Below are 25,705 nucleotides of genomic sequence, written 5' to 3'. Positions count from 1 at the left end.
TTTCTCTCCGACTGCAGGAGACATCCTCCAAGATAAAGTGGCAAATGCAGTTGGGTTGGGTGTTAACTGATGATCCAGAGCATGCCAGTTCACCGCTTTATGTCAGAGGATGTATCCCACAGTCAGAGACGAAACATCAGGGAAGAGTGTTACACATCGACCACAGCCTATCAGCCCGGAAGTTTTAAGTGAAGACAATACCGGCCATGAAAGCCTACATTGTACAGTCAGAAGTTCTATCTGATGCTCACAAAGCTTCAATGGGAGAGGCTACCTTTGCTGCTCATTATAGTGAAGATTATCTAACAACACTGCCAGACTGTGAAGATCCTCCAGTGCCACCATGAAGAAGACCCTTGACAAGATCTAGATCCAGGGTGCAGTAGTCAGCTCCAGTGGAGAACTGTTTCTCCAGCAGAGGGGGCAATGCCACGAGCTGTGGTGCATGCAGTTAATATCACTGGCTGGCATGCTATGGATCATCAGTTCAAACCCAACCACCACCAAAAAGTGCCATTAGCATTTGCACTGGACCAACTGCTCAGATGGCAGCTGAAAAGACTATAAATGGTTCACAACTGTTCTTCAAGTCTTAACCTACAGAGACTTGCGTTACACTCTTTCAAACCATAAATACTGACCTGTTAGCATGGAAGTACCGGTAGATATCAATGGTCATAAAATGAATGAAACACACTAAGATTCTTTAGAATCCATCTGGTTAATATGTTAAAATGGAGTCAACATGTTACAATGGAGTCAACCCAAAGATAAACTCATCAAGAAGCTCACTTCAGCTTTAGGAGCATCTCTCAATGTATTCACCCAAAGACAAGATCGGTGGCTTATTCTCCATATCTTCACTCCCTGTTGTCCTATAGAATACTATTCTGGGGATTGCACCTAAAGTAAATAAAGTGTTTATTTGGCAGAAGCAAGCAGTAAGAATATTTTGTAAAAGTAGCCTTTTTAAGGACTTTGGAATTCTTAGACTTACTTCCCAATACTCTTATTCCTTAATGGTTTTTGCTGACAATAATAAAGATCGGTTTCAGCTGAAGTTTGATATACACAGTCACAATACAATACACAAGATTAATTTTCATGTTGACTTTACCTCTTTGTCTAGGATTCAGCTTGGAGTTACGTACTCTAGTAGGAAGGTATTACATAAGCTACAATCTGACATATAGCACGAAAGTGAGAATTTCTAACAAAAAAATTACTAACACACCTCAATGGCCATTCTTTCTACAAATTATCTGAATGCCTCGATTCAGGGATTGAAAGGTTCTGTTAGCTACTTGGCAAGTAGTGGTGATTGTTACAACATGTATGACTGGTAATATTGCACTGTAAGTAGGGCACAGTATTTACAGGCACAAGAAAATATTTCCTTTGGAAAATACCACTAGGACAAAGTAAATATTAAGCTACTAGTAGCAAATAAATAACACAGTAACTGCCTTATAACTAATTTACTCAATTAAATTTAGATGGAATAAGCACGAATAGCATTAAGCTGTGTAGTAGTAATTTTTGTTACAGCAGAATAGAACTTCAGTTTCTATGATTTCTTTGCCTTGAGTCATTCCACATCCCTGAATGTTCATGTCCTTGATGGGATCTTTGGGACAGAATGGATGACCAAATGAATGAATGAATGAATGAATGAATGGAACTGGGGACTAACATTGGTAGTTGGTGACTTGCATAAAGTTCATCAATGGCCTCATAAAAACTGATATTGGCAAAGGAGCATTCCCATTTGATCTTCAGAACTGGCATAAGATACATCAGGTAAAACTGTTTCAGTTTCTTGATGTCATAACAGTAAAGAACACAGGTTTCCTATTCATACAAGGTACGTTCAAAAAATTCCGGAACATTTGTAATTTCACACCTATGGTGTGTTGGAGTGAAATGCGGTTGGCATCCCTGTACCTGCCTATGCTTAATGTGTAACTGCAGGAAGTTTCATTGTTGTATGTCTGTTAGTTATTGTTCAGTGATATATTGAGTAGAACATTGTGTTACACGATTTGCAAATTTATCGATGGCAGAGTTAGAGGAGCAACACATCTGCATTAAATTGTGTGTGAAACTCAAGAAAACCTTTATAGAGACACATCAGATGATGCAGGAAGCCTACAGTGATGAGTGCTTAAGCCGTACTTGATGCTACAAGTGGTTCACATGGTTTAAAAATGGCCAGATTGAAGTTAAAGATGACCCTCCTTCAGGACGCCCTTCTACCTCTACCAACGATGCACTTGTCAGGAACGTCAATGAAACTGTGTATGCCAATTTAAGACTGACTTTCTGAAAAAGATAGCAGAGGAGTAACATTTCAGTTGGATCATGTCATGAAATCCTGAATCATCATCTTGGAATGCATCATGTTGCCACCAAGTTCATCACACAGCTCATGAGTCGAGACCAGAAAGACCTCCGGCATGCATTTTGTGAAGAGTTTTTGGATCGTGCAAAGGAGAATGAAATGTTCCTTAACAGAATCATAACTGGTGATGAGATGTGGGTCTATGGTTATTATGCTGAGACAAAGGTTCAGTCTTCACAATGGGTTGGCAATGTTTCTCCACAGCAAAAAAAAACTCGTCTGTTCAAAAGTCAAAGCCATGCTGATAGTTATCTTTGACTTTCAAGGATGAGTTCATCATGAATTCATGCCACAGGGGCAAACTTTTATTAATTGATTGTACTATTGGGATGTGTTGCGATGCCTGCAAGAAAATGTGAGAAGGAAATGGCCTGAAATGTGGTGAGACAATTCATGGCTCTTGCATCATGATAGTGCACCTGCACACTTATCCCTATTGATGCATGATTACTGAACAAAAACGAAATCACTGTGCTGCCTCAAACTCCATACTTGGCCCCTGCAGACTTTTTTTTCCAAAGTTGACAGCCCCATTGAAAGGACAAAGATTTGCAATGATAGATGAGATAAAAGGAAATTTGCAGATGGCACTTTGCATAATCTAGCAAGAGGCTTACCAAGACTGATTCCAGAAGTGGAAACAGCATTGGGAGTGGTGTACCAATTATGGGGGTTAGTACTCCACACGGAGGCACTAAGTTGTTGGATGTCTACACCTTGACACAGCACATGTAGGTTGGACCCTTGCCCACTCTTCAAATCTGGATAGGTAGTGACCTGTGGTAGATCTAATGACTGAGTACAGTCCAGGAATAGACACAAGTGTTCCAGAGCACATCATTCAGTACACATTTTTGAACATAGGCCTCTGCAGCAGATTACATCTATTATTGTATTGACCCAGCATCCTCATCAGTTATGATTGCAGAGGGCACAGGATGGTTCAGACTGGACTGTGAGTCAATGGGAATGTGTCACCTGGTCATTTCTTGTTACACCAGGTTGATGGTTCTGTCCGTAAACACTGTCATCCAGGTGTGCAGCTGCTCAAAATGTGCACCGCACCACAGACGCACGCCTCTGAGGGCAGTATTATGCTATGGGGGAGATTCATCTGGGCTTCTGTGGGACCTGCGGTAGTAACAGTAGGAACCCTGACAGCTGTGGACTATGTAAACCACCTGTATACCTTCATGCTTAGTGTCTACCCAATGGCGATGGCACATTCCAGTAGAATAACTGCTATGTCACAAGCAGGCAGTAGTCATGCTACAGTGGTTTGAGGAGCACAGTTCTGAACTCATGTTGTGTCTTTGACACTAAATTGCCTCACCTGAACCTGATGATACACATCAGGGATGCTATTGCATCCTGGCTCTGCACTCACAAACCATAGGAATTGCTGACATGTGCATAGACTCCTGGTGCCACATACCTCTGGAAGCCTTCCAATGACTCATTGAATCTGTGTCATACAAAATCAGTGCTGTAGCCAGTTTCAGAGCTGGACTAACACTTATGAAGCAGGCAGTCATAATGTGTTTGCTCACCAGGTTCTATTTTTAATGTTATCCTTGGCAACTGATAAAAGTCACTTCGAATGGACTGTGAATAGTTTATTGCCATAGTTGCTAGTCTGTTGACTGATTTGGTCCATATTTCTATGCTAATTTATCCTACGCATATCTTTTCATACCTGCAAAACTATTGCACTTGCAAAGAAGCAGAATAGGAGAGCACTTAATGGAAACTGTGATTCATGAACAAACATTTTCAATAAATTGCCAGCAGTCATTAAAACCTTGGTTTCATATGAAGCACAGTTTAAACAGAGTTTGAAAGACTTTTTGATAGGCACATCCATATAATCTATAGATGAATATCTTAACGGGACTGTTAGACCAGCTTAACTAAAAATGTCTGTTAGATTTCAGTTTTGTCAGCACTTGATCACAACAGGCAAGATTAGGTAATAAGAGTGTGATGAAGTTATTAAAAGTATCTAACTATGTTCCATTCTGGTAGTGTAGTAATTCTGAAAATATTATAAATTCCTGTTTACTGTAATGCATTTACATATTTTGACACTCTCCTGGCAAATGATCAGGGAGTTGACTACTATATTCAAATTTTTTTATGGTTTTATGTCATACTTTCTTTTTTGCTCCACTCCTGTGAGAATCATATCAGTTTTGGGTCTACGGAACAAAACAATCTAATCTAATCTAATTCCTGGCCAATAGACTTGCATGCTACCATCCTATCAGTAACTCAACAGACTGGTTGCAAGCCCAATGTTGATGAAGCTGAAACTCTTTGTCAAGCAGTATATTCAAATACAATTTCAGAAATGCACCTTAATCCTGTCGCTGTAGAAGAAATTCAAAAAATCATCATGTCCCTAAATAGTAAGAACTCTGCAGGGGTTGATAATATATCTAGTAACTTATTGAAATATTCTTATGTATGGATAAGAGACATTCTCTGTCATATTTTCAATGCTTCCCTTCAGAAAGGTGTTGTTCCCAGTAGACTTAAGGATGCCATTATGAAGCCCCTGCACAAGAAGGGCAATAAAGCTGAACTAACTAATTATTGACCTTTCTCTTTGCTGACAGCTTTCTCCAAAATTCTAGAAAAGCTAATACATGTAAGAATTACTAATCATCTCATGAAGAATGGAGTTCTCAGCAAGAGCCAATTTGGCTTTCAAAAGGGCTGTTCAACAGAAGACGCAGTCTATGCACTTGCAAATGAAGTCCTGGAAACCCTTACTGAAAAAATGCTGGCACTTGGTGGCTTCTGTGATTTATCCGAAGTGTTTGACTGTGTTGATCATCAGATTCTCTTGCAAAAAGCGAAATTAGTAGGAATAAGTGGTGTTGCAGGCAATTGGCTACAGTTGTACCTCCAAGACAGAAAACAAAAAGTTTTCTTGAATAGCTCAGGTGGAGTATGTGACCTTTCCTCATATTCTGAATGGAGTTCTATTACATGTGGAGTGCCTCAGGGCTCAATTCTTGGGCCACTATTATTCCTGATTTTTATAAATGATCTACCATCACGTACAAGCCTGCCGCGTAAATTTACATTATTTGCTGATGATACCAGAATTTTTATGAGCAGTAGAACAGATAGTAATCTTGAGGAACTCATTAATCACATACTCTCAGATGTGGTTATTGGTTCAAGGTGAATGGTCTCTCATTAAATTCCAGTAAGACCAGCTTTATTCAGTTCTGTACAAAAACAGAAAAAGAGAGAGAGATAAGTGTGACATGTGGTAATCAGCCAATACAAAGAATGGAAACAACAAAATTTCTTGGAGAGCACATTGACAAGAAAATAAACTGGTCTTCACATATTATAGATCTCTGTAAGAGGCCTAGCTCTGCTACATATGCTTTATGGGTTGTCACTACATGTGTTGAACCTAACGCTGCAAAAGTGGCATACTATGGCTATTTTCACTCACTCGTTGAATACGGCTCTATTTTTTGGGGCAACCAGCCATTAGCAAGGAAAGTGTTCATTGCACAGAAGCGAGCTTTCAGAATTATATGTGGATTGTGCCCAAGAGACTTGTGTAGAAATAGCTTTTGAAAACTTAAAATATACACAACTACATGTCAATATATTTTTTCTTTCATGTATTTTGTTTGTAAAAATATAGAGATATTTCAACCAAACAGTAATTATCATAAGCATAACACACGAAGGAAGAATGACATATACAGCGAGCATAGAAATTTGAGCTTGGCGCAAAAGTGTGTCTGGAACGAAACTTTTCAATGCTCTTCCTCCTGAAATAAAGACAGAGATTCATAACGAGAATAAGTTTAGGGAAGCACTAAAAATATTTCTGCTAGAAAAAGCTTTTTACAGTCTAGATGAATTTTTTAACTAAATAAATTGTAAAATTTTAATATTATATAATACAAGTTGACATAATGCCACTAAGAATGTTATTTAACTTGAGCTCTGTATCTGTGTGTGCCCTGTATCTGTTTTCTGTGTGCTTTAATGATTCTAAGGTAATATGTATTTTCTTTTTTCTGTATTGCTACTCAAAGAATTTACTGTATAAATTTTTATATAATTATGTACTCAAATGTCTGTATGTGCTATAAGATTATCATATTGTATTTGTAAAAAATTGACTTGTTCCATATCCTTGTGAACCCAACACAGTTGTACCGACACCCCCGGGATAACAAGGCCGTCCAGCAGTGTTAGCGACGTCACACTAAGCGGCCCATAGCCGACGCAGCAGTCCACGGACACCTCCGTACAGACGCGCCTGATGCTAACGATCTTCTGTCCGTCATACAGAAAGGAGCGAACTATAATTCAAACCAAAGACCAAATTATATATATTCTTGTAAACAGCATAAAGGTTCATAACGAAATACCGATTACATATACGGGCAGGAATAAATTTAATCGATTGAGGAACTTTGCCACTATTTTATAATTGTCAGAACACTATTTAGCATTAAAACTCACATACAGGTGGTGACAAATGCCAACTGACAGCAGGACTTAACATTTTCAAGCTATTACACTGAAAGTAAATTATCTTAAACACTGTCATACATAGCAAAACCCTCACAACTTTCGTTTACAATAAGGTAACAAGAGTTCGCTTTAACTCATAAAACACATGACTATTGTGAATTTACTCATATGTTCACGGTGACAGCTCTTTTCAAGAATTTTTACAAGTGTATCCCCAGTAATAAAGAATGGAAACAAAAGATAGATATCAAATATTCTCCTTTTAACATAGACATCACTGAACACAAGATACTGTCTTGCACTGTGATACTAAGGTACTACTCTTTCCTTTAAGAAAGGCCTGACAATTTGAAGTTCACTCTGCTATTGAAGATACACTTCTTGAAACGATATTAAAAATGTTATGAAAGGTAAGGAAATGAAAAACAACCAAGTGCATTACATGTAAGAATGTGAGCAAAAGACTGAGGCTCTCTTTACTTACCATTTTCAATCTCTCTACAGCTTATTTCCTTTTCCACGTAGAAATCACCAACTGCAAGTCTCATTATTGCTGTCTGTTACTAACAAAGTGCTTTTCTATTTAGAAAACCTGACAATTTGATGTTCATTCTGGTACTGAAGATAAACACTTTTCAGAGGAGTTCTAGAACCTATTCCTGCCCGTATATGTAATCGGTATTTCGTTATGAACCTTTATGCTGTTTACAAGAATATATATAATTTGGTCTTTGGTTCGAATTATAGTTCGCTCCTTTCTGTATGACGGACAGAAGATCGTTAGCATCAGGCGCGTCTGCACGGAGGTGTCCGTGGACTGCTGCGTCGGCTATGGGCCGCTTAGTGTGACGTCACTAACACTGCTGGACGGCCTTGTTATCCCGGGGGTGTCGGTTGTACCTATAAAACACGAAATCAAATCAAATCAAATCAAATCTTATGTGAAGCTATGTAATTAAATGAACATATCGTAATGATATTAGTCTACTGTATTGATGAAGATCAGTAATCTGAATCATATTTAAGATGAAATATAATTAATACATCATGATATCTACTCATTAACTGAAAATATGTGTCAACTGCTACAAACAAATTTCGAAACTAGTACTTACAAAATTCGTACATATAAAAGTGACAAACTTTTTTTCAGCTAATTGTAAAGACAAATGTTAGTACAAAAATCAAACCTGTGTTTAATATTACAGTATGGTATTTTATGTAATTTAACTACAATGACCATGATTTTTCAGCCTGTTAACTAATTTACAAATTATGTAATAAGTAGTAGAACCAAATTCTGTAACTTGTTTTGCAAAACTAATTACATTTTAGTTGCAAACTTCAAAAGATCTGTTTATAGCAGTGTATGTTCTTGCTAAAACCAGCACCAGCAGCAGTAGCCATGGTATGGCTAGTTTTGTCTCAGATTTGGTAGGTTCAACATTATGTCATCTTTGTGGTGCAATAAGTAAGTTTTCAAAGCAGTAAACTGCTTCAGCAATATCATTTTAATTTTATTACCTCGATGAGTTGTTCTTCAATACTAAGTGCCCAGACTTACTACAGGTGGAGATTAATGCCACAAAGATACACCTATCCTATTTCAACATCAATGATAATAAAGATGATATGTTGCTGTGGTCTTCAGTCCTGAGACTGGTTTGATGCAGCTCTCCATGCTACCCTATCCTGTGCAAGTTTCTTCATCTCCCAGTACTTACTGCAATCTACATCCTTCTGAATCTGCTTCGTGTATTCATCTCCTGCTCTCCCTCTATGATTTTTACCCTCCACACTGCCCTCCAATGCTAAATTTATGATCCCTTGATGCCTCAGAACATGTCCTACCAACCGGTCGATTCTTCTTGTCAAGTTGTGCCACAAACTCCTCTTCTCCCCAATTCTGTTCAATACCTCCTCATTAGTTATGTGATCTACCCATCTAATCTTCAGCATTCTTCTGTAGCACCACATTTCGAAAGCTTCTATTCTCTTCTTGTCCAAACTATTTATCATCAATGTTTCACTTCCATACATGGCTACACTCCATACAAATACTTTCAGAAACGACTTCCTGACACGTCTATACTCGATGTTAACAAATTTCTCTTCTTCAGAAATGCTTTCCTTGCCATTGCCCGTCTACACTTTATATCTTTTCTACTTCGACCATCATCAGTTATTTTACTCCCCAAATAGCAAAACTCAGTTACTACTTTAAGCGTCTCACTTCCTAATCTAATTCCCTCAGCATCACACGACTTAATTTGAATGCATTCCATTATCCTCTTTTTGCTTTTGTTGATGTTCATCTTATATCCTCCTTTCAAGACACTATCCATTCCGTTCAACTGCTCTTCCAAGTCCTTTGCTGTCTCTGACAGAATTACAACGTCATCGGCGAACCTCAAAGTTTTTATTTCTTCTCCATGGATTTTAATACCTTACCTGAATTTTTCTTTTATTTCCTTTATTGCTTGCTCAATATACAGATTGAATAACATCAGGGAGAGGCTACAACCCTGTCTCACTTCCTTCCCAACCACTGCTTCCCTTTTGTGACCCTCGAGTCTTATAACTGCCATCTGGTTTCTGTACAAATTGTAAATAGCCTTTCGCTCCCTGTATTTTACCCCTGCCACGTTTAGAATTTGAAAGAGTATTCCAGTCAACATTGTCCAAAGCTTTCTCTAAGTCTACAAATGCTAGAAATGTAGGTTTGCCTTTCCTTAATCTTTCTTCTAAGATAAGTCGTAAGGTCAGTATTGCCTCACATGTTCCAATATTTCTATGGAATCCAAACTGATCTTCCCCGAGGTCGGCTTCTAACAGTTTTTCCATTCGTCTGTAAAAAATTCGTGTTAGTATTTTGCAGCCGTGACTTATTAAACTGATAGTTCGGTAATTTTCACATCTGTCAACACCTGCTTTCTTTGGGGTTGGAATTATTATATTCTTCTTAAAGTCTGAGGGTATTTCACCTGTCTCATACATCTTGCTCACCAAATGGAGTTTTGTCAGGACTGGTTCTCCCAAGGCTATCAGTAGTTCTAATGGAATGTTGTCTACTCCCGGGGCCTTGTTTCACCTTAGGTCTTTCAGTGCTCTGTCAAACTCTTCACGCAGTATCGTATCTCCCATTTCATCTTCATCTACATCCTCTTCCATTTCCATAATATTGTCCTCAAGAACATCGCCCTTGTATAGACCCCTCTATATACTCCTTCCACCTTTCTGCTTTCCCTTCTTTGTTTAGAACTGGGTTTCCATCTGAGCTCTTGATATTCATACAAGTGGTTCTCTTCTCTCCAAAGGTCTCTTTAATTTTCCTGTAGGCAGTATCTATCTTACCCCTAGTGAGATAAGCCTCTACATCCTTACATTTGTCCTGTAGCCATCCCTGCTTAGCAGTTTTCCACTTCCTGTTGATCTCATTTTTGAGACGTTTGTATTCCTTTTTGCCTGCTTCATTTACTGCATTTTTATATTTTCTCCTTTCATCAATTAAATTCAATATTTCTTCTGTTACCCAAGGATTTCTACTAGCCCTTGTCTTTTTACCTACTTGATCCTCTGCTGCCTTCACTACTTCATCCCTCAGAGCTACCCATTCTTCTTCTACTGTATTTCTTTCCCCCATTCCTGTCCATTGTTCCCTTATGCTCTCCCTGAAACTCTGTACAGCCTCTGGTTTAGTCAGTTTATCCAGGTGACATCTCCTTGAATTCCCACCTTTTTGCAGTTTCTTCAGTTTTAATCTACAATTCATAACCAATAGATTGTGGTCAGAGTCCACATCTGCCCCTGGAAATGTCTTACAATTTAAAAGCTGGTTCCTAAATCTCTGTCTTACCATTATATAATCTATCTGATATCTTTTAGTACCTCCAGGATTCTTCCATGTATACAACCTTCTTTTATGATTCTTGAACCAAGTGTTAGCTATGATTAAGTTATGCTCTGTGCAAAATTCTACCAGACGGCTTCCTCTTTCATTTCTTACCCCCAATCCATATTCACCTACTATGTTTCCTTCTCTCCCTTTTCCTACTCTCAAATTCCAGTCACCCATGACTATTAAATTTTCGCCTCCCTTCACTATTTGAATAATTTCTTTTATCTCATCATACATTTCATCAATTTCTTCATCATCTGCAGAGCTAGTTGGCATATAAACTTGTACTACTGTAGTAGGCGTGGGCTTCGTGTCTATCTTGGCCACAATAATGCGTTCACTATGCTGTTTGTAGTAGGTTACCCGCACTCCTATTTTCCTATTCATTATTAAACCTATTCCTGCATTACCCCTATTTGATTTTGTATTTATAACCCTGTATTCACCTGACCAAAAGTCTTGTTCCTCCTGACACCGAACTTCACTAATTCCCACTATATCTAACATTAACCTATCCATTTCCCTTTTTAAATTTTCTAACCTACCTGCCCGATTAAGGGATCTGACATTCCACGCTCCGTTCCGTAGAACGCCAGTTTTCTTCCTCCTGATAACGACGTCCTCTTGAGTAGTCCCTGCCCGGAGATCCGAATGGGGGACTATTTTACCTCCGGAATATTTTACCCAAGAGGACGCCATCATCATTTAACCATACAGTAAAGCTACATGCCCTCAGGATAAATTATGACTGTAGTTTCCCCTTGCTTTCAGCTGTTTGCAGTACCAGCACAGCAAGGCCATTTTGGTTATTGTTACAAGGCCAGATCAGTCAATCATCCACACGTTTGTCTGGCCTCTCAACAGATACCCCTCCATTGTAGGTGCACCTACGGGATGGCCATCTGTATCGCTGAGGTACGCAAGCCTCCCCACCAACGGCAAGGTCCATGGTTCATAGGGGGAGGAAAGATGTTAAGTAAACAGTTTTGTAGCCACAAAAAAATAGTTAAGGTTTACACCCTACATTCATTTCTACTGGTAACTGTACCCAAACCTTTCCATACAATACCCCCTTACCCCACCCTCCCCTGCCCACTTATGTTCATGCAGACCACCTCTATTACCAAATTAACTGTTCCTTGATGCCTCCGGATGTCCTACCAAAATATCCATTTTTTAGCCAACTTATGCCATATAGTCCTTTCCTCAACAGTTTGTTATCTCTTCAGTAGTTAACAGATCTATTAATATAATCTTAGGCATTCTTCTGTAGCACCACATATATTTTCTTGTCTGTGCTGCTTATCATCCACATTTCATTTCCATATAAGGCTACACTGCAAACAAATGCTTTAGCATATTCCCCATTATCTGGTTATTGTCTGTCTATACTCTGTATATGTGCTTCATTTGTGTCATTTTGGTTACTTTCACTGCCCAAATAGCAATCCTCATCTACTACTTTTGGCATCTCATTTACTAAACTAACTCTCTCAACACTGCCTGACTTAATTCAGTTATGCTCCATTAGTCTTGTTTTATTTACAATCATATTGTAACCCCACTTCAAGATACTACCCATTCCATTCAACTGACCTTCCAATTCCTTTGCCATCTCAGAGAAAATTACAATATCATCAGCAAACCTCAAAATTTTTATTTATTCTCCTTTTCCATTTACTGGTATATCATCTACTGGGTTACAAAATCCTTAACACTGCAGAAGATAATGCACATGAAAACAATACTCAATTTATACTGTACATACCAGCAACTGTTTTTATCAAAGGTATCTATAAATCAATATACCAACGGAATAGTATAAGTGGAAAAGTAGAAACTGTTTTTAAGTGGAAATAGTGAATCATATGCACACTTGATAACTGTAATAAGCAGGTTACAATTAATGTCAGTCAAATGTTGATATAGTCAACAGAAGCAGTTTATCATATATGCTCATATGTGGTGATGTATATTATTACTCATTTCAGATCGTTGAGTGTTCTCCCTCAAGACAGGATCTACTCACACAAATTTGAGAATGAATTAACCATCAACAAAGGAATTGTTTATTTTAACTTATCTACCACACTGTCATTCTCATCCAAAGTGTACATGTACATACATCATCATAAATTGCTTCAGGCATCCCAAGTATCATGAAGACCAAATTACAGATGAAATAAGATAGTTCATGGATAAAAGAAGATTAAAGATTCATGATGTAGTAAGTGCTGTAGAGTTTACTAAGGTAAGCAATACCACTCAGAAATATTTGTTAGAGGTCAGAAAATGTAATGAGAACATACAAACAATTGAGGCACCTCCCATGGATCGACACTTTTCTACTTACGAAGACATCAGAATGTATCATTTCGACAAATGGAGAGATCATATTATAGGTGTTTGAAGATTTCCCTAAAGTCCCATACAGTTTATAGATTGAAATGGAAAGAAGGAAGATGTGTTATTCAATTCAAGAATAATTACTAATTCCATAAACTGGAGATCATTTTGGACATCACATAAAATCTACAGTATTCGTATAAATGTCCGGACATACAAAAATTATGTTTCAGCACATAAACAGACATGATATACTGATTATATTCTTGTTGTTGTTGTTGTTGATGATGCAGTTCTCCATACTACTCTATCCTGCACAAGCTGCTTCATCTCCGAGTAACTACTGCAACCTACATTCTTCTGACTCTGCTTATGGTATCCATATCTTTGTCTCCCTCTACAATTTTTAACCCACATACTTCCATCCAGTACTAAATTGACGACCCCTTGATGTCTCAGAATGTGTCCTAACAACAAATTCCTTCTTCTATTCAGGTTGAATGACATATTTCTTTTCTCCCTCTTTCTATTCAGTACCTCCCCATTAGTTACGAGATATACCCATGTAATCTTCAGCATTCTTTTGTAGCACCACATTTCAAAAGCTTCTATTCCCTTCTTGTCAAAATTGTTTGTCACCCATGTTTCACTTCCACACATGGCTACACTCCATACAAATAATTTCAGAAAAGACTTTCTGACTCAAATCTGTGCTCAATGTTAGCAAATTTCTCTTCTTCAGAAATGATTTTTTTGCCATTGCCATCCTCTCTACTTTGACCATCATCAGTTATTTGTTTCCCAAATAGCAAAACTCATCTACTATTTTACTATCTCATTTCCTAATGTAATTCCCTCAGAATCAACTGATTTATTTAGACTACATTCCATTATCCTCGTATTGCTTTTGTTGGTGTTCATCTTATATGCTTCTTTCAAGACACTGTCCATTCGATTTAACTGCTCTTCCAAGTCCTTTGCTGTCTCTGACAGAATTACAATGTCACTGGCAGACCTTAAAGTTTTCATTTCTTCTTCCTGGACTTTAACTCCTACTCCAAATTTTTCTTTTGTTCCCCTTACTGCTTGCTCAATCTACAGATTGAATAACATCAGGGATAGGCTACAACCATGTCTTACTCCATTCTCAGCCACTACTTCCCTTTCATGCCCCTCAACTCTTATAACTGCCACCTGCTTTCTGTAGAAATTGTAAATAGCTTTTCTTTCCCTGTATTTTACCACTCGCATCCTTAGAATTAGAAAGAGATTATTCCAGTCAACGTTGTCACAAGCCTCCCCTAAGTCTAAAAATGCTATCAAAGTAGGTTTTCCTTTCCTTAACAATCTTCTATGAGAAGTCATAGGGTCAGTATTGCCATGCGTGTTCCTACATTTTTCCAGAATCCAAACGGATTTTCCCCAACGTCACCTTCTACAGTTTTTCCATTCTTCTGTAAAGAATTTGTATTAGTATTTTGGAACTGTGAGTTATTAAACTGACAGTTCAGTAATTTTCAGCACGAGCTTTCTTCGGAATTGGAATTATTATATCCTCCTTGTAGTATGAAGGTATTTTGCCTATCTCATACATCTTGCCTTTCTTACAAATCTTGTCATTGCTGGCTTTCCCAAGGCTATCAGTAGTTCTAATGGGATGTTATCTACTCCCTGGGCCTTGTTTTGATTTAGGTCTTTCAGTGTTCATAAATGGCTCTGAGCACTATGGGACTTAACTGCTGCGGTCATCAGTTCCCTAGAACTTAGAACTACTTAAACCTAACTAACCTAAGGACATCACACACATCCATGCCCGAGGCAGGATTTGAACCTGTGACTGTAGCGCCTAGAACCGCTCGGTCACTCCGGCCGGTTTTCAGTGTTCTGTCAAATTCTTCAAACACCTTCATATCTCCCATCTCACCTTCATCTACATCCTCCTCTGTTTCCATAAAATTGCCCTCAAGTACATCTCCCTTGTATAGACCCTCAATATACTCCTTCCACCTTTCTGCTTTCCCTTCTTTGCTTAGGACTGGTTTTCGATGTGAGCTATTGATATTCATACAGTTGGTTCTCTTTTCTCCAAGGTCTCTCTAATTTTCCTCTAGGCAGTATCTATCTTACCCCTAGTGACATATGCTTCTACATCCTTACATTTGTCCTCTAGCCATCCCTGCTTAATCAGTTTGCACTTACTGTCAATCTCATTTTTTAGACACTTTTATTTTCTTTTGCCTGCTTCATTCATTGCTTTTTATATTTTCCCCTTTCATCAATTAATTTCAATATCTCTTGTTTTACCAAGGGATTTCCAGCAGCTCTCTTCTTTTTACCTACTTGCTGCTCTGCTGCCTTCACTATTCAGCACTCAAAGTTGCCCATCCTTTGTCTACTGTATTCCTTTCCCCTGTTTTTGTCAGTCGTTCCCTAATGATCCCTCGAAACTCTACACAACCACTGATTCTTTCAGTTTATCCTGGTCCCATCTCCTTAAATTTCTACCTTTTTGCAATTTCTTCAGTTTTAATCTACAGTTCATAACCAGTAAATTTTGGTCAGATTCCACAGCTGCCCCTGGAAATGTGTTACGATTTAAAATCTGGTTTTGAAATCTCTGTCTTACCATTACATAATCAATGTGAACCCTTCTGGTGTCTACAGGTCTCTTCCACATACACAACCTTCTTTCTTGATTCTTACACCAAGTGTTAGCTGTGATCAAATTATGCTCTGTGCAAAATTCTACCCAGCAGCTTCCTCTTTCATTCCTTTCCCCTGTCTATATTCACCTAATATTTTTCCTTTTCTTCCTTTTCCTACTGTTGAATTCTAGTCCCCCATGTCTATTACATTTTCGTCTCTCTTAACTATCTGAATGATTTCTTTTATCTCATCATATATTTCTTCAGTTATATTATATGTTGTTAATGAAATGTTGCACAGTTCCTTGTATCCCTGTGTGAAAGTGTGGCACACTTTCTGTTCCCTAAAATAAACTAATGGTAAATATTATTTATTTTAAAAATACTTTGTATATGTACCATGTTTGCCTCTTGATCGTGTAACATGACAAACACACACATTTAACATGACTTAGAGGGTGCTCCAATGAAGATTCAAGATTCAAGATTCTTTATTAGCCATTGATCATGCAAGATGAAATAGGCTTCGTCAGTACATAAAATAATATTAATATTCCAGACACTATATATAAGGCATAGATATAATTAGCATATGAGTAACTTACAAATAACATAAACCTTAAGCAGGTGACTACAATGCTTAATACATATTCTTGTTTCAGATACATACAAAGGTACCAAAAATGAGTTACATTGTAGTAGCAAACACAGTAGTTACGTAACACATCATAACACTGGCAAATAAAGTAGTTACCTAACAAGTTGAAATACAAAGGTATTAGATATGAAATATTTTGTGACAGTATATATAGTAGTTAATTAAGTTAATTATGCAATTACAGGTTTATCTCTGTGCTACTCAGATCATAATATTCTTGCATAGAATAAAATGGATTGTCAGATAACCAATTGTACAAATTTTGTTTAAGAATTTTTGTGGGCATGTCCCGAGCAGATTGCGGTAGTTTGTTGAATATTTTTAAGGTATTCACTTTGTGTGAGTTACTACTTTTTGTTAGTCTGTGTCTTGGTATATCATAATCTGCCTTCCTTCTAGTGTTGTAGTTATGAATTTCTTCCCTGACAACACCTTCCATACCATTGTTTTTAATGTGTAACACACAGATATAAATATACAAGTTTACAATGGTCAACAGTCTTAGCCTTATAAAGAGAGGACGACAGTGCTCCGTGGGACCGACTTTACACATTATGCGCAGCATTCTTTTCTGCATCAACAAAATTTTGTTACTGTGAGAGCTGTGCCCCCATATGAGAAGGTCATATGTAATATGTGACTGGAAGAGTCCACAGTACATTGTTCTCAGAAAGTTCATGCTAATCATGTCCCTAAGTTTCCAAAGGAGATAGGAGACTCTTGAAAGCTTTTTGCAAACCTGATTTACGTGTTCTTCCCAATTAAGTTTGGAATCAATATGCATTCCTAATAGTTTTACAGTTTTGTTTTCTATGGTTTTGGGTAACCCTAAGAGAAGCTGTTGTGTTTTCTCTGAGTTACACAGTAATTTATTGGATGTGAACCAGTGGATGGCTGATTTGAGTGATTCCTGTGTGTTATTGTCCAAAGCTGAGATGTTCTGATGTGAGGTGAGGAGGGTTGTGTCATCTGCATAGCATATGGTAGTACTATTTATGTGATGAGGTAGGTCAGTGATGGCTATGATGAAGAAGAAGGGTCCCAGAACCGAGCCCTGTGGTACACCAGTACTAACTGCTGCTACAGGGGAGTAATTATTTTTAACTGAGACAAACTGTCTTCTATTATGAAGATATGACTCTATTACTGCTAATGCTGGGTTACATACACCATAAAATTCTAGTTTTGCAACCAGGGTGCCAAAGGGAATGCAGTCAAAAGCTTTGCTCAGATCACACAAGACCAGTGACACCATATTCCGGTCTTCAAAGGCTGTTAATGTCTGGTCAACAATTTCCAGGATGGCCGCAGTGGTATTTCTGCCCTGTCGGAATCCGAACTGACTATTGCTCAAAAGGTTGTGTGTCTCAAAATAGCTACTTAATTGAGTGTACATAAGTGACTCAAATACTTTAGAAAATATTGGCACAATTGAGATTGGGCGATAACTTTTAGGAAGATGTTTGTCACCCTTTTTAAACACTGGAATAACTTTGGAAATTTTGAGGGAGTCGGGAAACACTCCTGACTGTAAACATTTATTAAATATGAATGCCAATGGTTTAGCGATCGAGTCTACAGTTTTTTTTACTATGTAATTGGAGAGCCAGTAGCAGTCCATACTTTTAGAATTTGAAAATTTTGTGACTGTTCTTTTAATCTGAGCAGGTGTGATACTATACCAGTTAAAGACATGATCTACTGGTGGAAGGGCATTAAGTAAATCGCTTGCAGATGTATCTGTTTTTTCTATCTTACTTTCAATTTCTTTAATTGAGCTAATGAAGTAGTCATTTAGTTCCCTTGGAGTGAGCTGAGTTTCATGTGTGTGACGTGTGGGATTTTCTTGTGCTACAATCTGCCATGCTGCCTTGCACTTGTTTGTTGCACCTTCTATGTACCCTTCATAAGCAGCCTTTTTTGTCTGTATCAGCTTAAGTTTGTAGAATTTTTTACATTTTTGGTATGCTGCATAAAAGGTGCCCTCCTGCTCTGATCTTTGTTTACATGCATTTTTATATGCTGTGTATAGTACGAGCATGTTTTTTCTTATCTGGACCAGTTCGTCTGTGTACCATTCCAGCTTTTTATTTTTATATGTTCCAGAAGAGTTGGTTTTAATTAGTGGTGAGCATGAATACCATAATTCTGTATAATTTTTAAGGAAGTTTTCAAAGGTAGTTTCAACATCAGACTTCTCAGATGAACACTTATAGACAAAGTCCCAACTTGCATCCTCTAGTATACGAATAAATGACATAATGTATTCTTCTTTTTGTCTTCTTACCCATGTCATATTGTGCACACTAGTGGAATTTGGTTGCTTACTAAAGAGATTGAGAAGCAATGGGTCGTGGTCTGCAAAGCACCCATTTGCAAGGCTAACAGTGTAGCTGCCACGGGGAAAATTCACAATAATATTGTCTATGCATGAATTTTTACGTGTTGGACACTGGATGGTACAGTACAGATTAAGGGACCTTAATAAATTAAGAAAAGTTCTTGAGGGCTCATTACTTGTGTTTACCATTTCTATATTAAGATCACCACATATGGCAATCTTTGTTTTATGCATTAGTATTTTTCTAACCAGTAGTTCAAATCTTTCAAAAAATGTATCAATGTTGCCATTGGGAGATCTGTATAGGCTTACAATTATTAGATTTTCATCAGTCATTTTTATACAACTAAATTCTGCATCTAACTCTGTACAGTAAGATGATACATCTATTTTTGTAAAGTTGAAATTATCTCTGATAAAGATCCCAGCCCCACCATTTCGCCTCTGCTTTCTGCACATTATGTCTGCAGTGACGTATCCTTGAGGTACAAACATATCTACCTCATTTGCAACTAACCAATGCTCACATACACATATTACATCAACATTCTTAATCTTACAGAAATGTTCCAATTCTAACATCTTATTTCTAATACAACAAATATTAACTTGAAGTAATGTCAGCATATGATCTCCCTTTTTGTTTATCTGGATACAGTTTGACTTTGAATCACAGTTTATATTTTTTACATTACCTACGAGTGGTGTGCTTGTCAGATTGTTGATCCCCATGTCTGTTATGGTGTGCTGTTGCTGATCTGGGGCCAACAAAAATCCTGACTTCTCGCAGGTGGTTGCCTCTTGTGAATTGGTCGGCTGCTGCTGGCTTCATTGTATACAAAATCCTGGTCCTTTAGCTGTTTCTTTCTTCTCTCTCCTCTCCCATATCTTGGCTGCAGGATCTCTGAAGGTGGTGCTTCTTCTTCAGCTGGTGGTGTCACAACTTCTTCTTCTGGAGGTGACAACACTGGTTCTTCTGCTGGTAATAACACTGATTTTTCCTTTATAGGGCAAAGTGGTGACTCTTCCTTTTCTTCCTTCACTGGCAGTGTTATGGGTGGATGTATCTGTTCTTGTGGTTTGTCAATTTTTTCTAATATTTCTTTGCACAGAATTGTTTTACCAAAATTGTTTCTGTGCAACCCATGCTTTGTAAAATGATCTCTCTGAGAGCTTGTTGCATCAATAAATGTTACATTGGCGAAACTGCTACAGATCTTTCTAAATTTTCTATTTGTTCGAATAATTTCTTTATTTACGCATGAAGCTTCCATCAAGTCATGTCTTTGTGGAATGCTTACAACATATACATCTGAATGTGTAATTTTCCCTAAGGTTTCACGTAGAGCCCTTGTTGCATTGACACTTTCGTTTCTATAAACGTCGTTACCTCCTCCAATAATGACACATTTCGAACCTTTTGTTACTGATGTTTCACAGTTTTTTAGCACTTCTCGTAGAGGAGCCCCAGGCTTGGTGGTTCCACTTACTTTTCGTTTATTTTGCATAGTGGCCATTTTACCTGCTAAGCCTCTTCCGTGGCTAGCTGAAAAAATGTAAACATCGCCCTTACTCTCACTTCGTGAACCATTTTGCGAAAATTTAGTGTTTTCTTCACTCTTCAGAGTATGCCCTAGAGACGTGTATTCATTTCTCTTATGTCCCTGGTTGTTCGTCTCTTCATACGTGTCTAGCAGCTCATATTTATTCCTTGTTTTTAGTTCGAAACGATTTCCACTTTGTTTCACACGCCTGTTTATTTTAGGCCTAAGAAAAGGCTCGTTTTCCACTTTTTGTTTTTGTTTGAGATCACTAATCACTGTTTCCAAATTATGTATATACTCTTTAGCGTACAATAAATCCTGTTCTAATGTGGAAACAACGTTTTCTTCTCGCACAGTATCTTGTTTTGATAAGCACATCTATCGCAAACAACAGCCAATTACACCACAGTCACATTTTGCGCTTACCGCGGCAGAACTCGAGATGCATTTTGAATGAATCCATTTTTGACTCGCTGAACATAGTCTGAAACCATTAAAAAGTCTTTCACTGCATAAGATGCACTTTATATCGGCAGTATACATGTTTTTCACGGAGCCACTTACTAAAACTTCTATACAATTTGAGGTAGGGAACCTGGGGTCAGAGAAGCCAGCAACATCTGCTGTTACACTTGTCTGGTATGAGATAGCCATTCAGACGACCAGATAGAAGATATGGTTCAATGAGACTGTCACCTACAATGGCGGCCCAGATTTTCACAGCAAAACGTACTTAATGGTGAGACACTACTACAGCGTGTGGGTTTTCCTCGTTCCACACACGGCTATTCGTGCTGTTCGAAATACCATCACGATCAAAAGAGACCTCGTCAGTAAATTGCACGATTTGGAGGAAATCTTGTCGATTAATCCATTGTTTGAGCAACCACTGACACATTGCGACCCTTGGAGCAAAACCAGTCACAAGCACTGCATGGACTCGTGCGTGATATGGGTGCAATTGTTGTTTGTGGAGTACTCGACGCACGCTAGTATGTGCAGCGTCCATATCACGTTCAACACGACGAATAGTTGTTGTGGAACCCGCTGCAACGCCTTACAGTACCTCCGCTTCAAAATCGAGCGTGCGAGTGGTCCTAATGTTGCCGGATACCTCGTTTCTTCTTTCCAATGAACAAGTCTCCCGCATTCGTCGATCGAGAGAAATAAACACACGTCGTGATGGATGATGCCTGTTAGGAAATCGTTCCCTGCACACCCTTTCAGCAGCGAGAGCATTGTAACGTACTTTCTCAAACACAAGGTGCATATTTGGCTTGTCCTCCTTGTTTCCTTGCAGGAAATAAAGAATGTATATATAAATAAACAGCACAGTAGAGTTGTACGCAAGTTAGTTGCAAATAAACTGAAAAACAGTAGTGCGAGACAAAGCGGTAGAGAAGTTTACTTCCATATGTCCTTACGCTGGCTGCTCCGACCCCAGGATCCCATCTCAAATTGTTCAGTGGAATATTCTCTATGTCCTGTTACATTTTAGCACGCACTTACAGAAACACACTGTATAGCAGATCTTTTGAGTAAATTGTTTACGTTTCTTGCGTGTTAGTGGAGAATTATTTTATGCACATCAAATTAATTTAAATGTTTCGATATAACAAATACTCTGAAATGAGGATATATTTGAACGATGTAATATGACTGTTGAATACCCCATTACGTATCTAGTTCATTTCATAAGTTCCAAATAAATAAAATAAGAGTTGGAACTAAATTTATAAAGAAAACTAAATACCACTTGAATTATTTTACGTAAAAGGCTGTACGAACCAGTCGTAGGAAACAATGTAAAGGCAGATTAGCTGGTTAAATGTTTATACTGAAGGCAATCAGTTTAAATTCACACGGTAAGCCGCTAAAGCGTATTTGATATTAGCGGTCACCTGCAGTACTCCTCGTTGTGAATTGGCGCAGTCCGTAACAGATGGCACTACAAGCAGTCTACGGAGCTCCATCCGTTCAGCGCGCTCTGTACGAAGATTTGGAAACCAATGCTATAATCTCGCCCGGCCGGAATATCTTTGGTCAGTCGGCGTAAACATGGCGGAAAAGGCGAGTAAGCCGCCGCCAATCGTGGGGATGAAGCCCGTTCCTATGAAGCTTTTTGCCACATGGGAAGTGGATAGAACTCCCTCGAACTGCATTCCAAGGTAAGAGGCGCACAAAAATCAGATAGTCAAAGAAAATTACCGTTTATTTCGCCTGCTCCTCTCACTTCGATATTGGCACTGACGTTCGTTGACATTGTCAGTGAACCGTGTCTCGTGGAGTACTTTGCCGCCAAATATTGTTTGTAAATCCTTGTCAGCATCTTGTTGTGTTTGCCATTGGAGAAACAGTGAGAAAGGAATATTAATACGTCACGAAATGCATCGTAGACTCCCTCTTGTTGGCTTACAGCTTACATGTCAACAACGGCCGTTATTCTTACTGGATCGTGTTTTGTTTACTTTTTGATGATGCTGCTTGCAGTTTTTTGCTGAAGTCTTACTGTGCTTAGTGTGTTTAAACTCTATGCTCAGGGATTAATGAATCAAAGTTATATGCATACGTCTTCTGAACATTTATATTTTGAATGAATGATTCATGGAATGGTGTACTTGTTTATGTTTATATTATGTCAAAATATGGGAGTGAAGTACGTGTCTTACAGTTTAAACGTACAGAAGTTTATGCTAACTCTCTGGGTACTGTTTATAAAACGAAGCACTGTTATTTTACAACTTATGCTAATTCTGTTAAGCATAATGCTTTGTGCTATGCTTAGTTTGGTAAGACAGTGCAGTGTTTGAAACTCCACTGTAGTATACTTTGGAAGGCGTAAGCGCTGCAGTGTAGTAAGAATAGTATATACATAGCAGAGAAAGTCCGTTGCCTTTATCAAGTAATATATACGTTATTACGCTGTAAGGATCCGTTACTGAGTTTGCGCTTTTGCCATGAAATATATTTGGCTCCTACGAACAGCCAGCTGACTTGTCATTCGTGCTTGGAAAGCATACAGCACGGCGCAATGTAGATGTGAAATACCATTAATAAAATTATATTTGAAGGATATCTGAATTTTAGTGTTTTGTCGAGGTAAGCATCCAGTCTTTCCAAAAAAGGATAATGATTTTTTTGTCGGTTGTTTATTACCTTTTAAATTCGTCACAAACATGTGAAACAGAGAGCTAAGTTAACAATAGCAATTTCATTATGACAGCAGTTTTTATTATGAACAAAGGAACACAGTTATATAATAGTAGTATGCCGGTATACTTAGCGCTCTGAAGTAAACAGTAAGTGCGCGAAATCTGATACTGAGGGGCTTCCTGGTTTATGGTTGGATACCATATCGCTAAACTGTAATGACATCTGCTCATTCTCAAGGAACGTATTTGGAAGCTACTTGTGCAAGAGCTTTGCTTGTGACAGGTGCAATGTCAGTTGTCCATTATCTCTGTTTATACAGTAATATGAAAGTTATGCAGGAAATTGAAAACTACTAAGACCTTTAGATAAAAAGGCTGTTTTCTTAAGTTGGTTGTGGCTGAGTAATATTAAGGGTTGATATTTTGTACATGACTGTCTTTGACAGTAATTCCTGTGCTTCACGACATTTCTACACTTCCTACGATTCTGCAGAACGTGTTCTATACCTTGCGGGTGTCATTTGCAGCAGCATGGCAATAAGTACAATAGCTACTGAATCTGCGAGCACTTACATTAAAAAATCATCTGTAAGATTTTTAAAATGTTCATTTTCTGCTATGACTGGATTCTTTTGCCACTTGGTTTATAGATGCTGAATCATTTAAATTTTGTGCCGTCTTCGTCTTTCCTTGCTTAATTAAGTTCTGTTGACCGGTACAAAATGTAGACATTCGTGCACACCATTTTTTAGCTAAATGATCATACTCGCGGAATAAGTTGGTAAATATTTATTCTGTTCCAAACCTTTATGCGGCAAGTATCAGTAAGTCGTGCCTTCGGTAGCAGTGCATGAACTCGTATCGTGCCTCTGAAAGTGGGGTCATTGGTGGTTTACGAGTTTTAAAGCGTACAAGAGAGTTATTTTTTTTGACACGATGGTTCGACAACTTCCCTACTTGCCTTCAGCAGGTGTTGGTCGCAGTTTGGACTCTAGCGAAACTGTGAATGGGCGTATCTGTGCGTCTTCCTAGCGTGTTCTGAATGCTGTTACTGTTTCGGGTGCAACGAAAATAAATTCTGCAGGACTGTTTGCGAAATAACTACTGAACTGCCGTAAACGGCTCTGTCTTTCAACTTCCAGTAGGCCGTACTCACTCGAAGGGTCCATAGCGTCCGTGGTAGTAATGCGTTATCCATTGTTAACTGTTACGAGGCCCTCTCAATGTAGAGGACTGGATTGTTTCAGTCGCAAGTAAGTAATTAAAAAAGTTTCTTGACGACTGCCTATTTCTCGGGCCTTGCCGCTAATTTCCAGTACGTGTGGTAATTCTGCAGGGCTTGAGTCCTGTGCGAGCTTTTAGTTCAATCAGCCCTATCACTTAATTGCACTTAATACTTCAATAAATGGACGCCCAATGAAAACTGTAGTTTGGATAAGGAAATATACTACGCTGAACAAGCATAATTTAACTCGGTCCACGGAAAGTGGGACATATGTGTTACCTGTGCGAAGTGATATCAGGCGTTAGTAATTGGATGTTTCTGGGAAAGTGTTTGTACACCGTATAGTATGACACTTCGAAACTCGAACGTCACCAGAAATCAGATAATAGAATTGTAGCGAGACGTAAGGTTTACTGACCTGAACTATAATCCATACTGTTAGTACGTACGCATCGACCGTTAGATTTAAAAATTTATTCACATACGTCATTTACGCATTAGAACGTTGCTCACGAACCGAAACGCGGTCATTGGTGTAAATTGCCATTTGTGGCATAAATTACGGTAGCGTAAATACTGGAACGCGCCGTTGGTTGCGAAAATTACCGAGGAAAATCCTGCAGTAGAATTACGAATCGAGCGCAGCATCATTTCAGTTTTTTTTTTTTTTTTTTTTTTTTTTTCAGTGCAGACGGAGATAGATGGATTGTACATTACCAGAATGGAGCTACAATTTTATTGTAGTAATTTTCGTCGTTCAGTCCTGTGCAGATCATGCATGTCATTCATCTTAGCGCTCCATATTATTAGTGTATTTTATCTGGCAAGATTATGGTCGCGTGATTTTGTAGTCCGAATCAGGTAATCACCAAAATTTTGTTATACTCGAAACAACTTATGAAACGAGAGTTACGGTGCAGTATTACAAATTATGATTGTTGAAGTTATAGTTTATATGATTGATTGATGACAGCCAC

General features: G+C 38.3%; 1 protein-coding gene across 2 annotated transcripts in view; it reads left to right on the top strand.

Moving 5' to 3' along the window:
* Positions 1 to 22,407: 22,407 nt before the first annotated feature.
* Positions 22,408 to 25,705, top strand: part of LOC124546611 (phosphofurin acidic cluster sorting protein 2-like) — a 676,573-nt gene continuing 673,275 nt past the window's right edge. For both annotated transcript variants that reach the window (XM_047125051.1, XM_047125049.1), the window contains exon 1: positions 22,408 to 22,519. In XM_047125051.1, the coding sequence (XP_046981007.1) occupies positions 22,410 to 22,519 (110 nt within the window). In that variant the 5' untranslated portion in view covers positions 22,408 to 22,409. The remainder of the gene's footprint in view (positions 22,520 to 25,705) is intronic.

The sequence above is a fragment of the Schistocerca americana genome, chromosome 1 (assembly GCF_021461395.2).
Source record: "Schistocerca americana isolate TAMUIC-IGC-003095 chromosome 1, iqSchAmer2.1, whole genome shotgun sequence".
NCBI classification, from domain to species: domain Eukaryota; kingdom Metazoa; phylum Arthropoda; class Insecta; order Orthoptera; family Acrididae; genus Schistocerca; species Schistocerca americana.
This window is presented reverse-complemented; position numbering and strand designations above follow the sequence as displayed.